Here is a 12,514-nt window from a genome sequence, read left to right as displayed (position 1 = left end):
CTTTTTATAAATGATATATCTTTTTCCTCTAGTTTTTTGTAACTCTACTAAAAAAATGTTTAGTATTTTAATACTTCAAGAAAAGGAAGGCTTTATGTTTTCATTTCTAATGGAACTAGCTTCATGTGACAAGTATGGCACCTTGGACAAAGTACGCTTATCTTGGAGCTTGTACACAATAGATCATAGGGTATAGAAGTCAATAAAATGACATCCCTTATGGCATGACAGAACATAGTGCAAAATTAGGAATGGATAACCTTGTTTATACCATCTTTTGGCTTATGAGAGGTATTGAAATTATCCTAGGTCTAGTTACTCTAGTAGCATAGGAACTATGTCTATTATGGTGGAAAGGGGAGCCAACTTTGGTGGAACTAGTTAGGTGGCTAGTGATATTTAAAATGTTGGTTTTCTAAGTGGTTGGTTTGGCTCTCAACACTTTGTATTTGCCTATAGAAGAGGCCTCAACTCATGAATAAATAGTCATTCTTACACACTACTTTTTGCTCTCATTGTCTTTAGTTCCATTTGCAAGATGTGTCCATTTTGGTTCATAGATTGAGCTTTTCTCTGATTTCCAACAAGATGATGATTAACCTTAACATGTACTACTTATAAATACAGTGCAACTGGTTTGTCATATAGAATAATGGAAATCATTCAAAATACTTGGTTTATTTGTGTCACTCAATTGGCTATAGTCTATAACTATGTTTTGATATCTATGCTTTGAAATATGTTTGATTGATGCAAAAAAGGTTATATCGATCATACGGTTATGATGCGTGTCCACCCTTAAGATGTTCCAAAATTTGGCCCCTTTACCTTGGTAGATGCTAAGGGTCTCAAAAGTGCAATGTCCATCAAGAGATAGTACTTTGAGGGAGACTTGGCTTGAGTGAAGGACATCCTCTTTTAAAAAGAAGACTTAGCATGGCCAAAGGTTGAAGAACCTTTCTAGAGGGAGTGGATTGAGAGAGACCCATCATACATGCATTGTGCACATGGATAAGATGATGACTTAAGCTTAAACAGTAAAGGTAGAGCAACTTGTTAACAATCTTGTGCACATGTCTAGTAGTAAGAAGGAAGCCAATTTGCTAAATGTAAGATATTGGAATCAAATTGGGAGATGGCACATCAGCCTAAGTTGTGTTGTTACTTGAGGTGCCATATTGACGTTAGAAGCACATTTCTATCATAAGTTGTGTTGTTACTTGAGGTGCCATATTGACCTTAGAAGCACATTTCTATCATAAGTTGTGTTGTTACTTGAGGTGCCATATTGACCTTAGAAGCACATTTCTATCATCATGCACATTTCTATCATCATGCAAGGTTCGAGAAACCTAGACCTTGTTCACTTTGACAAAAATCCTTCTCAATTCTTATGAAGAAGGAAATAAATCCTTTTCAAATATCTCAAAATATAGTTATATTTGTTAAATATATGTATAAGATACCGTCTCAATGTTGGATACTTCCTTCTTATATGATAATGAAAAGGATTTACTTCCTCTTCCTCAAAATTTTTTTCTGGAACCCTTTCTCATGTGTTTATTGGAGGCTCACTCTATGGGGTTCTTCAACTATTTTGACGCATCATGTATGCCTTCTTCCCTCGTGGGTGTGTGTTGGGGAACTTGGAAGGGTGGGGTGCTCAAGAAGATGACGACACTCATGACGATTGTACCGTGGAACGGTTGGTCATCTCGGATAATGGTATTGCTGTAGAAGTGGAATAGTACCAGTAGTAGTTCTTCATGACTCGGGATTCATGAATTGGTGGGTCGTCAAAGGAGGAGTTGGTTTAACGTGCAGGAAATCTCCTTTTGAAAGGCATGGCGATGATGGGTGATGAAAGGGATGAGATATACATGTCTGGCAGGGTCCTTGTTAGAGAATCACCACAAGGGGTTAAAAAACATGTAGGGAAAATCTGTAGGTATCTATCTATCTATCTAGAAAAGGGAAAGCAGAACAAAAATGCCAGGTCAGACGCAGCCTACGTTGTTTTTCCAAATCTAGTGGCACTTTCCAGTTTCCACAGCCCTCTCTCTCTCTCTCTCTCTGTGTCTCTGCCGGCTCCTGCAGTTTCTGCACCCCCATTTGCAGCCTCCCGTTAGACGTATACATATATATAGGGGGGTATAGGCATAGGGAGCGCGCATACCCAAGGCGCCATAGCCTCACGACGAAGAAATCGAGACGAAGCTGGACGCATTCTCCGGCAATACACAGAACAGAAGAGACTGCAAGTCCTCTGACTCCTCTCTCGTGGAGGAGTCGAAAAGCGCTGGTTGATTGATCAGGCGACTACGAGGAGGTTCTCTCTCTCTCTCTCTCATATTCGTGGGATATGCCTATAATGCGTCTTGGGATTGTCTCTACCTCGTTAAAACCTCCCCCCCCCCCCTCCCCCCCCCCCGGCTCCCCGAACTCCCCATTCTTCTTTCTCTGAAGTAATCATATATGGTGCCCTCCTTAGCTCCCTCAGTATCCTCGCTCCTTCGCCGAATCCCGCCTCCCTCTCCCACTTCTGGACGATCGCACTTGCCCCTATCGCTTTCTCTCTCCCCTACCGTTGCCCCTCTCTGTAATCTCAGCCCTCCATCATTTAGCATTTCGTGCCAATGGAGCTCTCCTCTTGTTACAATTCTGTCCTGATTTCGCTCGTCTTTGGTTCTATTAAACATTCGATGCATTTCTGTTCACTTGCTGTGTCGGTTTCCATGGCATTTGCAACCATTTTTAATTCCCTGGTTAGATTTTTGGCAGGCGGCACCACTTGGAAAATCGCGCCATGGAGTGGTCGTGGAGTGTCGATTGGCGGCTGTGCCTGGTATCCATAGTGTTGGGCTATGCAGTGCTGGAGCACCTCACATACTGGCTCAAGAAGAGACACATGCCTGGCCCACGGTTCATCATCCCTTTCTTCGGTAGCGCCGCGGCTGTGGTCCTTAATCCTACCAAATACTGGATTGATCAAGCAGAGGCCGCCTCCAAAGCCGGCGTAGCCTGTGACCTGCTCCTGGGAAAATTTTCTGTGTTCATCAGAGACCCAGAGCTCTCTCACAAAGTCTTTGCGAATGTGAGGCCGGACGCCTTCCAAATCGCGGGCCATCCTTTCGGGAAGAAGCTATTTGGAGAGAACAACCTCATCTTCATGTTTGGTGAGGAGCACAAGGACTTGCGCCGCCGGCTTGCGCCTCTCTTCACCCTGAAGGCACTGGGCATTTATGTGTCTGTACAGGAGAAGACCATCATGAGGCACATAGGCAAGTGGTTGGAGATGGCAAAGCAAGCCAAAGGGCCGCTTGTGCTACGGACACTTTGCAGAGACTTGAATCTGGAGACTTCTCAGAATGTATTTGTAGGCCCTTACTTGACCGCGGAGATGAGAGTGCAGTTTACGAAAGACTACAATCTGTTTAATGTGGGTCTACTGGCCTTTCCACTGTACATCCCGGGATGTGCATTCTACGAAGCGACCCACGCTGTGAAGCGCTTGGTTGCAGTTCTGACACTCTGTGCTGGGGAGAGCAAGAAGAAGATGGCCTCCGGTGGAGAACCGGAATGTTTGATGGACTTCTGGACCACCGAGATCATCCGGGAGATCAGAGAAGCGAAGGAGGCAGGCCTACCTCCACCTCCTCATAGCTCAGATGAAGAAGTGGGCCATCACCTCTTTGACTTCCTGTTCGCATCCCAGGATGCGTCGACGTCTTCGCTGGTGTGGGCTGTAACACTGTTAGAGGCTCATCCGGAAGTGCTGGCAAAGGTAAGAGATGAGCAGAAATCCTTTCATTTCCCACATAACCCTGACAAGTTGCGTGAGATGAAGTACACAGAGATGGTGGCGAAAGAAGTGTTGAGGTTCAGGCCACCTGCAACACTTGTCCCGCACACTCTGCATTGTGACTTCCCCATCACAGACAGCTTCACGATTCCCAAAGGCTCTATGGTTTTCCCTTCTGTGTATGAGGCAACTTTCCAAGGCTTTACCGACCCACACAAGTTCGACCCAGGGAGGTTTTCTGCGCAGAGGCTCGAAGATCAAGTGTATAGGCGGAACTGGTTAACATTCGGAGCTGGCCCTCATCAATGCATTGGACAGCGCTACGCCATCAACCAACTGATACTGTTCGTGGCTCTGTTCACGACATCAGTGAATTTCATTCGCATCAGAACGGTGGACAGTGATGAGTTGCTCTACTCTCCAACCATAGTGCCCAAAGATATGGGTCTTCTTCTTATGTCTGAAAGGAAAGCATGATGATGGCATCGTGCAAGGGGAGAAGGGGGGGAGTAGCATATTGGTGTTATCATTCAGTAGCAGTTAGGCATTGGTGAGGCTTCTTGTATCCTCTCTTTGGGTACAAGAAGATAGCCCATACTTGGCAAGGGCAAACCCTTCCTCCCTTTGGCAGGTGGTTAGCAGACTTGCATGTGAGTAAGGCATTACACTCTCACATAGATTTATTCATTGTATACTAGTCCATTGTAGCCACATTTGGCTTCCATTGTCCCCAAATCGGTCTTATGGTAGTGCCCCCATTTGGTGCTCTGTAATGCATGTTAGCAGTCCATGTCAACCATGTGAACTTGTTGTATGATATTGTCTTCTTGTTTACTCTCTGTAGTGATTGTTTGCCAGATCTATCTGCAAAATTTTTAGATCTCAGCAGGACAGCTTGACTTCGAGCTGAATAATGAATGTCAAGTGCTGAATGAATGCCAGGCGATGTGAGCTGGACTGCATTGAAGGATCTTAGGCTTCAGTAGCAAGTTGCAACATTTCTGTCACCTTCAGGCATCTAGGTAGTAGGAAGTGGGGTGGGGGTGTGGAAAGAGGAAAGGTTCTATCACAGGTTATTTTTGTTTTTTTTTTTCTTGCTTTTCTTTTCTCAAGTGGTACACTATATATATATATATAGGCGCCGAAATTTTCGACCAATCGCACGAACAAATTTTCAAGCAACACGCATGTTGGCACCAACCCATCACCTCCTAGTGTAGTGACTGTGCCATGTATGATGGATGGCCTTCAAGTGCCAGCAAGGAGACTTTGTTTTGTGAAACTTTTTAAATGAAAGAGTTCAAAATCATTTTCAACTTCTCTTCAAGTACAAAAATTGTAAGGGCTCAAATGTATGGAGGTAGGCCCTCCTCTCCACGTGCAAAATGAGTATCAAGGGCTCCATGTTGGCCTTCCTCTTGTGGAATTTTTGAAATCTGGAAGAATGATTTATAAGGTAAGTAGACTATGATTTGAAAGTGTGAGAGTTGTCCCAAGTTTTCCATGGGGAGGTGGCATCTAAGGTTGACATGTCACAAGACTCTGGAAGTAGACTGATTTTTAAAGTAAGTAGCCTATGAATCATAAAGTGTAGTCCATGGTCTGAAAGTGGAAGTTGTGCCAAGTTTCCCATTGGGAATATCATCTAAGGTTGACATGGTTGACATGTTACTAGACTTCATATATGTGGTCCTAAAGCTTTTCCCCTAAAAACAACGCCAAAAGCATCCTCTTGGGCTTCTTGGTTTCCTTAACTAGATTTATAATTTTTAAGACCTATTTAATTATTTCCAAGGCCAATCATATCCCTCACAAAAATAATTATCATGCCCTAATGATCGAATAATGCAAATGTAACAACAATAAATGCTTTTGCACATTGATGACGACACTTAAGATAATTGACTAGTGGACCAAATGTGATCCACTTAATGAATACAAAAATCATTGCATCTATTACTCTAGCTACTAATAATTATTCATTAATAAATACGAAAGACATTGCCTTCGTATTACTAATGTCTACTAACAATCTGTTAACAAAATACAAAACACATCATTTTCTTACATGTCCTCTTGGCACAATGCAAATTAGTGCTATACGCATACACATTCAACAAGTCACTATTGTGTGATGAGTAAAAACAATAATGAATTAAATATCATAGCATTAAAGATTAGATATTGGCCTCTATTTTTGAAATTAAATACAATAACGTTAAGGATTAGATATTGGCTTCTACTTTTGAAATTTTGAAATAATGATCAGTGCGGAAAGACCTAACTTGAAAGTGAAAGCTGTATGCTATGTTTTCCACAGGGAATAGTTTAAGTTTGACACTTTTCTTTGGTAATATGGTCATAGTTACGTTATCAAAAGTTTTGCTTAAAAAGATGCTTCCTTGGGTTCTTGTCAACCTAATTGATCATTTTTGTAAAGTTGTTACAAAGTTTGACATGTTGCTAAACTTTGTAACGTTTGTAGTAGAAATACTTTTTGACAAGATGTTTCGTTCAATGGCTTTGAGAGGAAAAACATTGAGTGACCCCAATGAGGATAATGGGTTCAATCTTAATGGTTTGTTATAATCTCTTGATATATATTATGTTCTAACTCTCTAAACTCTACTTTCACAAATGTAAGTAAGCACCACAATTTATATCCTCTCAATATTTGCTTGCAATTTGCCAATGCATACAATTGTATACATAAAACTAATCCATTTTAAATCCTCTCAACTTTTGCCTCCAATTCGTCTATGGGTATAATCGCTACACACGAAACTAAGATAATCCGTGGGTTGTAAGTATTCCTAATCAATTTCACATGTGAAACATTGAAAATATGTATGAGTGTAAGCAAGCAATATGACAATGGCATAAGTAAGTTACGTGATGCGGAATGTAATATTGTGAGCTATGCTCAATTGTACAACCAGATAACATGACAACCATGCTATTTGAATAGAAACAATTGCCTTAAAGACTCATTGGTAAAACAATTGCCTTGAAAGCTTTAGTACCAATAAGGAGCAACATTTGATAAAAGCTTGATGAAAGAAAGATAATGGTTAGTCCACCATACACAATTGATTTTTCAAGGAATGTGATGTGGTGCTCCCAAAAAAATATTTTCCATCTTTCTAATTGAAATGAAGCTATCTAGCAACAAAAACGAGGGAACCATGATACAAAACCAAAGCTATTGTCCCACTTTCTAAAAATAATAGGTCTAATACATACGATAATATACAACAAGAATAGCTTTGTTTTTAGCAAGTATATAACTTGTATTACCGAAAGGGAGGAGAGAGAGTTGCGACTCCTTTTACAAAGTGGATTGACATGTTTTCTTTTCTTTTTTCCCCTTTTGTTTTGGCTTTTCAAGTAGACTCCTTTTTTAGTAGGCCTATTATATGAATGTGTGCTTGGGAATGAAGTCTCGTCAGTCATTTTATTGCAAGACAAGTTTAGGCAATAGCTTTTTCTCTTCTTATATGCAAATCTAAAAACTTTTAAGTTTACTAAATTTTGAATAAGGTTTTCAAGGCCATAGGGAATGGAGTACGTTCATGATTTCCTAATGCTATAATGACATCATCTCAAAGCTTTGGGGCCCACCCAATGTAATATTGCTTGGGAACTTCCATGATCAATCCATGCAACTTTTTATAGCTCCTCAATTTGTTCAATTGAAAGGGTTTTCTAAAGAGAATGTTGTGCCTATAGCACTACACATAAAATATGTTGAAACACTTACATTCTTAGTCAATTCATAGATTTAGTTAGCCTTTTGATAAAGGAGGCAATTAGCACCTAGTGCTTTGAATTTAGACGTATTTAGCATGTATATTATTGTGGTTCCATATAATCTCCAATGATACAAGCAAGCTAGATCTTGAAAGCATATTACTCATATACAAATAATGGTTTCCACTACTTCCTTTTTCTTCTCTTAGACGGTAGTGGTTGTGTGCTGTCCTTCACATCTATGCTTTAAACTTCTTATTGTGTTTGCAATTGACTTGGATGATCTATTAAGCAAGATAAAAAAAAGGAATTAGCAACATAAAGATGATTCGTTAGGGCCAAAAACGCTTCCAAAAAGGCATTTTTATTAAACACGGGATTAAGGAAAGGGCCAAAGAGAATTTGTCACGTGTGCAAGAATATGGTGTTCTTGTCTCCTTTTTGGAGATAGTAGAGTCCACTTCATGATTCTCTCCTCCTTTTTAGCTAAAATCTCTAAAATCTGATATGTTTTGGTAATCCCAAAGTCCTTATTTACTTATAAAATCTGACAAAAGACATGATAAAGATGTTATGAAGTTAATAATGACGTTTTAAAAAATCAAGAGTTTTTTTATACCTAATATATTCTCATTAGTCTCCTTAATATTCATTTTTAGTTCATTCACCTTTCTTGGCAAGCTTCTTTCTCTACTCATTCACCTTTCTTAGTGAGCTTCTTTCTGTGTGAATTCAATTTAAGTATGGCATCTGGAAGGCGCCATTCTCGTTTAGTAAACCCATGCACCCTCTATAGTTGAGGAGCTGTCGGAAATTAAGAGCCCAAAACCTTTTGCATAAACGATTGTGTTACCATGCTGCCCTCTTACAAGTGCTCTCACAAGGTGAAAAGAAGAAAACAAGAGGATATAAAACATCACTGGAAGGGACATACAATTGCTTTCAAAATTACACATGAAGGGTGGTTTGTCAAAGTGCAATATGTTTACATGGCCAAGGATATGCACTTGCCTCCAAACAAACGTGTTTTCCAGCAAACACATTGTAAGTCTTGAGTTGATAACATATGATATATTTTTTTCATTTAAGCAAGTACTAATATCGAATTCTTGATTGTAGACATATTTTCCTCAACAAGTATTAAATGGGAACCTATGGAAAGCTTAAGTGGAACCTTCCAATGGGATTTGTAAGGCATTTGCAATCATTATCTATACTAATGTGATCGTGGGTTCTTTTAGTGAGAGAAGGGCTTTTATATATTATGCATAGTATGTGGTCCTCTCTAGAGAAGGTACATATGGATATATCAAGGATTTTCCATTGCCAAGTCTTTCATCTCTAAATTGGGAGATTCTTGATAAGGCAACGATGCATAGTTTTAAATTCAAAATATGTCAAGATATTCAAAAGTCCATGATAATTTGGAAGGATCTCAAGAAGAATATGTATATCATGGTTTATACCCTTGCATATCTTTGTGGCCTGCTTCAAAATAGCAAATTTACAAAGGACAAAGGTGTATTGGCTTAGTAGAAATTTTGCAAAAGAGAAACTAGACAACATTATAGGAAGGCTTTAGAAATTTAGAGAGTATGACCATAAGGGCGATACTATGAGGTGTATTGTATGCCCCCAATCCTTGTCTTTGTGTTATAACATTGCATGAAAAACTCTTGCTTTAGGCTTCGATTATGGTAGATACAAACTTAAACTAGGCATTTGGATTCTCTTGGATTTTGATACATATTGCATGCCTTTAAAACTTAAGGTGCAAGTTATCGCACATGAAGAAGAAAAGGAGGTAAATGTCACTTCCAATTGGATTCTTAAAGATATAAGGGATACCTTGGACCTACTAGACAATACATTCCCCCTGGATATAAGTTCAAAGTCAATGGTAAAACAATTGGGAAAATAATTGAACGCTCTTTCTCTTGTATGAGTTGCTTGCCTTCCACAATTGTAAGTTTTGAGCCGTAAATATTAAAACATGTATTGCCTTTATATAGGATAAAAAGATTTTCATTGAATCAAGAGTTACAAAATTGAAGTGAAAATATATAAGGATGCAAAATAACAATGGAGATTCCTCCTAGTTTTCGTTTGCATCTATTTATCTTCTTTTGGCTTTGTAACTTCTTTGTCGCTTTCTGCAAAGATCTCGAGTCTCCTTACAGTGGCTTTTTTCTTTGGTTGCTGGAAGAATTTGACTTTGATAGGGGCCCTCTTCTCTTCAGGCTGATGAAGAGGAGATGGATGAGACTCCATAGGAAAAAGTGTTGGCATTCCTTTCTTTTTTGAGTTCACCTTACTAGTCTTTCCATATGACTTGTCCTTGCCCTTACTCTTAGTTGAAGATTTTTGTGGAGGGGAGGCGGGGTCGACTGGTGTAATTGCCTTATCCAAAATCAACTCAATACATCTCTCCCTGATCCACCACATGTATGAATCATGGTAACCTTGGCATTGTGAGAAAAAATGTAACAAGTTGGAAAACTCAAAGAAGGGTCCCTAGAAAAACAAACAATATGAAAAATACTTACATTCACCCCATCTATCTTGAGTATCTTTGAATCTATTATTCTACAAACATTTGAAATCACTCTCCATCCACAAGAATGTCAAGATTGTGGGAGAGAAGGAAGGAGTCTCACTTGTAGCTTTCTTGCTTGGACAATGGGGGAATACACACAAGGGTGGAGGCTGAAAACAGTTTTCCTCTTCTTAGTTGTGTAAGCCAAAAAGAAGTCTCATACAAAGAAATAGAAGAACCCTATATATGGGTCTCAAACCAAAGACAACTAACTAAGGTGGCATACTAACTGAGCCACGAACTAGAGTAGATAAGGATAGCTGTCATCTAGCTATTATTCATGGGCGGTGTACCAACCGCATCTACAACTGACAAGTCGGTGACATAAATGCACAACGGTCACCCTGGCATATCACGAGTGGAGCTCGATATCTCAACACTCCCCCTCGAGCTCAATCCCAATTTCTGCATACCAAGTAGGTCTCTGAACTTGCGCAGCTTCTCTGTGCCCAATGCCTTCGTAAATATGTCAGCTACCTGATCCTCTGTGCTGACATAAACTAGATCAATAAGACCTAGTAAAACCCTCTCCCGCACATAGTGATAATGCACCTCAATGTGCTTTGTTCTAGCATGATAGATTGGGTTATTTTCCAAGTGTATACTGCTCATGTTGTCACAATAAATGACAACTGGCCCATCTGTAGGTTGATGCATATCATAAAGTAGCTTATGCAACCAAGCTACCTCACATGCGGCCATTGCTGCACCCCTGTACTCGGCCTCTGTGCTCGACAAGGGAACTGTACGCTGTTTCTTGCTGCTCCAAGTGACTGCAGCACTCCCAAAAGAGAACACATATCCACTGGTAGATCGTCTATCAGAAATACTACCAACCCAATCAGCATCAGTGTATCCATGCAGCTGTATCTGAACCCCAGTCTCATAAAATAGTCCATACTGCAATGTGGACTTCACATACCTGAGTATGCGTCTAGCCGCATCCAAATGCGGTTTCCTTGGAGTCTGCATAAACTGACTTACCAATCCAACAACATAGCTCAAATCTGGCCTAGTAATAGACATATAAATCAAGCTTCCTACTATGCGTCTATACATAGTAGGGTCTTCCAGAAGCTCACCTGCATCTGTGCTCAGCTTCACATTCTGCTCCAAAGGAACTGAAATAGGCTTACAGCCTGTCATCCCATATTTGGACAGCATGTCCAATCCATACTGCCTCTGCAAGAGCTGTATCCCACTTGGTGATCTAATTACCTCAATGCCCAAGAAATAACGCAGCTCTCCCAGATCCTTCATCTCAAACTTTTGCTTCAATAGCATTTTCACATGAAGGATATCTTCATCACTGTCACCTGTCATAATCAAATCATCAACATAAATGACAAGTAGCATAATACATTTCTCTGTTTTTCTCACATAAAGTGAGAAATCTGCCTTGGAAATCTGAAAGCCAATAGTGACAAGATACTGTCCTATCTTGTCAGACCATGCTCTAGGTGCTTGCTTCAAGCCATACAAGGCTTTCTTTAACCTGCAAACAAACTCAGGATGAACATCATGCACATAACCTGGTGGCTGCTCCATATAGACATCTTCTTGCAAATCACCATGCAAGAAGGCATTCTTTACATCCATCTGATGTAAAGACCATCCCTTTGATGCAACCATAGCAATGACTGCTCTTATGGTTGCCATCCTTGCAACTAGACTGAATGTTTCTTTATAGTCAATGCCATATGTTTGTGCATACCCCTTGACTACTAATCTTGCCTTGTATCTGTTCACAGAACCATCTGCATTGTGCTTCACCTTATAAACCCACTTACACCCAATTGCATTTTTACCTTTAGGCAAAGGTACCAATTCCCATGTAGCATTTGCTTCCAAGGCATCCATTTCTTCATCCATGGCTTTCTCCCATTTTTCTTTTCCCATGGCTTGCTCAAAAGAAGTGGGTTCTGGTTCCTGTATCACTTTGATCATATATGCATAGTGAATGGCTGTAAATCCATCGTATTTCAGCCTATCCACAGGATACCTAGCTCTGGTAGACCTGCGCAAAGTAGATTCACTCCCAGGTGCTCTCAAAACATCCCTGGTCTTCCTTACTCCAGGTGTAGCAATAGAAGGAATACCCAACTCATCATCAATGCTCTGTTCTGAGCCACTGGATTCACCATCCACATAAGAGTGACCTGCATTCACATCAAACATGGGCTGATCAACCTTCTCTTTTCCTTTTCGTGATACCTGCATACCACTATCTGCATTGCTTTGAGAAGATTCTCCTGATCTCAATCTGCCTGTCTATGGCGAAGAATGTGAACCACTGCTAGAGGACGCTCCAGGTCCACTAATATTTTGTGACTCCTGCTGTGAATTCTGTGCAACATTACCATTTT

At 40.2% G+C, this 12,514-nt stretch overlaps 1 protein-coding gene across 2 annotated transcripts; it reads left to right on the top strand.

Moving 5' to 3' along the window:
* The first annotated feature begins 1,944 nt into the window (after window positions 1-1,944).
* Window positions 1,945-5,122, top strand: LOC148030811 (cytochrome P450 710A1-like). Of its 2 annotated transcripts, none has more exons than XM_087684347.1 (2): window positions 1,945-2,329; window positions 2,782-5,122. In XM_087684347.1, exon 2 carries the CDS (start codon window positions 2,807-2,809, stop codon window positions 4,277-4,279), a length of 1,473 nt encoding a protein of 490 aa, XP_087540473.1. In that variant the 5' UTR covers window positions 1,945-2,329; window positions 2,782-2,806; the 3' UTR covers window positions 4,280-5,122. The 2 variants fall into 2 exon arrangements, with proteins under 2 accessions (XP_087540473.1, XP_087540472.1); XM_087684346.1 differs by having other exon boundaries at window positions 1,948-2,329; window positions 2,771-5,122.
* Window positions 5,123-12,514: the final 7,392 nt, after the last annotated feature.

This window comes from Lygodium microphyllum, chromosome 9 (genome assembly GCF_053477565.2).
Source record: "Lygodium microphyllum isolate KBCC chromosome 9, Lygodium_microphyllum_v1.1.10, whole genome shotgun sequence".
Lineage (NCBI taxonomy): Eukaryota > Viridiplantae > Streptophyta > Polypodiopsida > Schizaeales > Lygodiaceae > Lygodium > Lygodium microphyllum.
The sequence above is the reverse complement of the archived record's forward strand: the minus strand, read 5'-3'. Positions and strand labels throughout refer to the sequence as shown.

What these genes read in the sequence shown, in the direction of transcription:
- LOC148030811 (XM_087684347.1), top strand. Translation starts at nt 2,807, where the DNA reads ATGGAGTGGTCGTGGAGTGTCGATTGGCGGCTGTGCCTGGTATCCATA.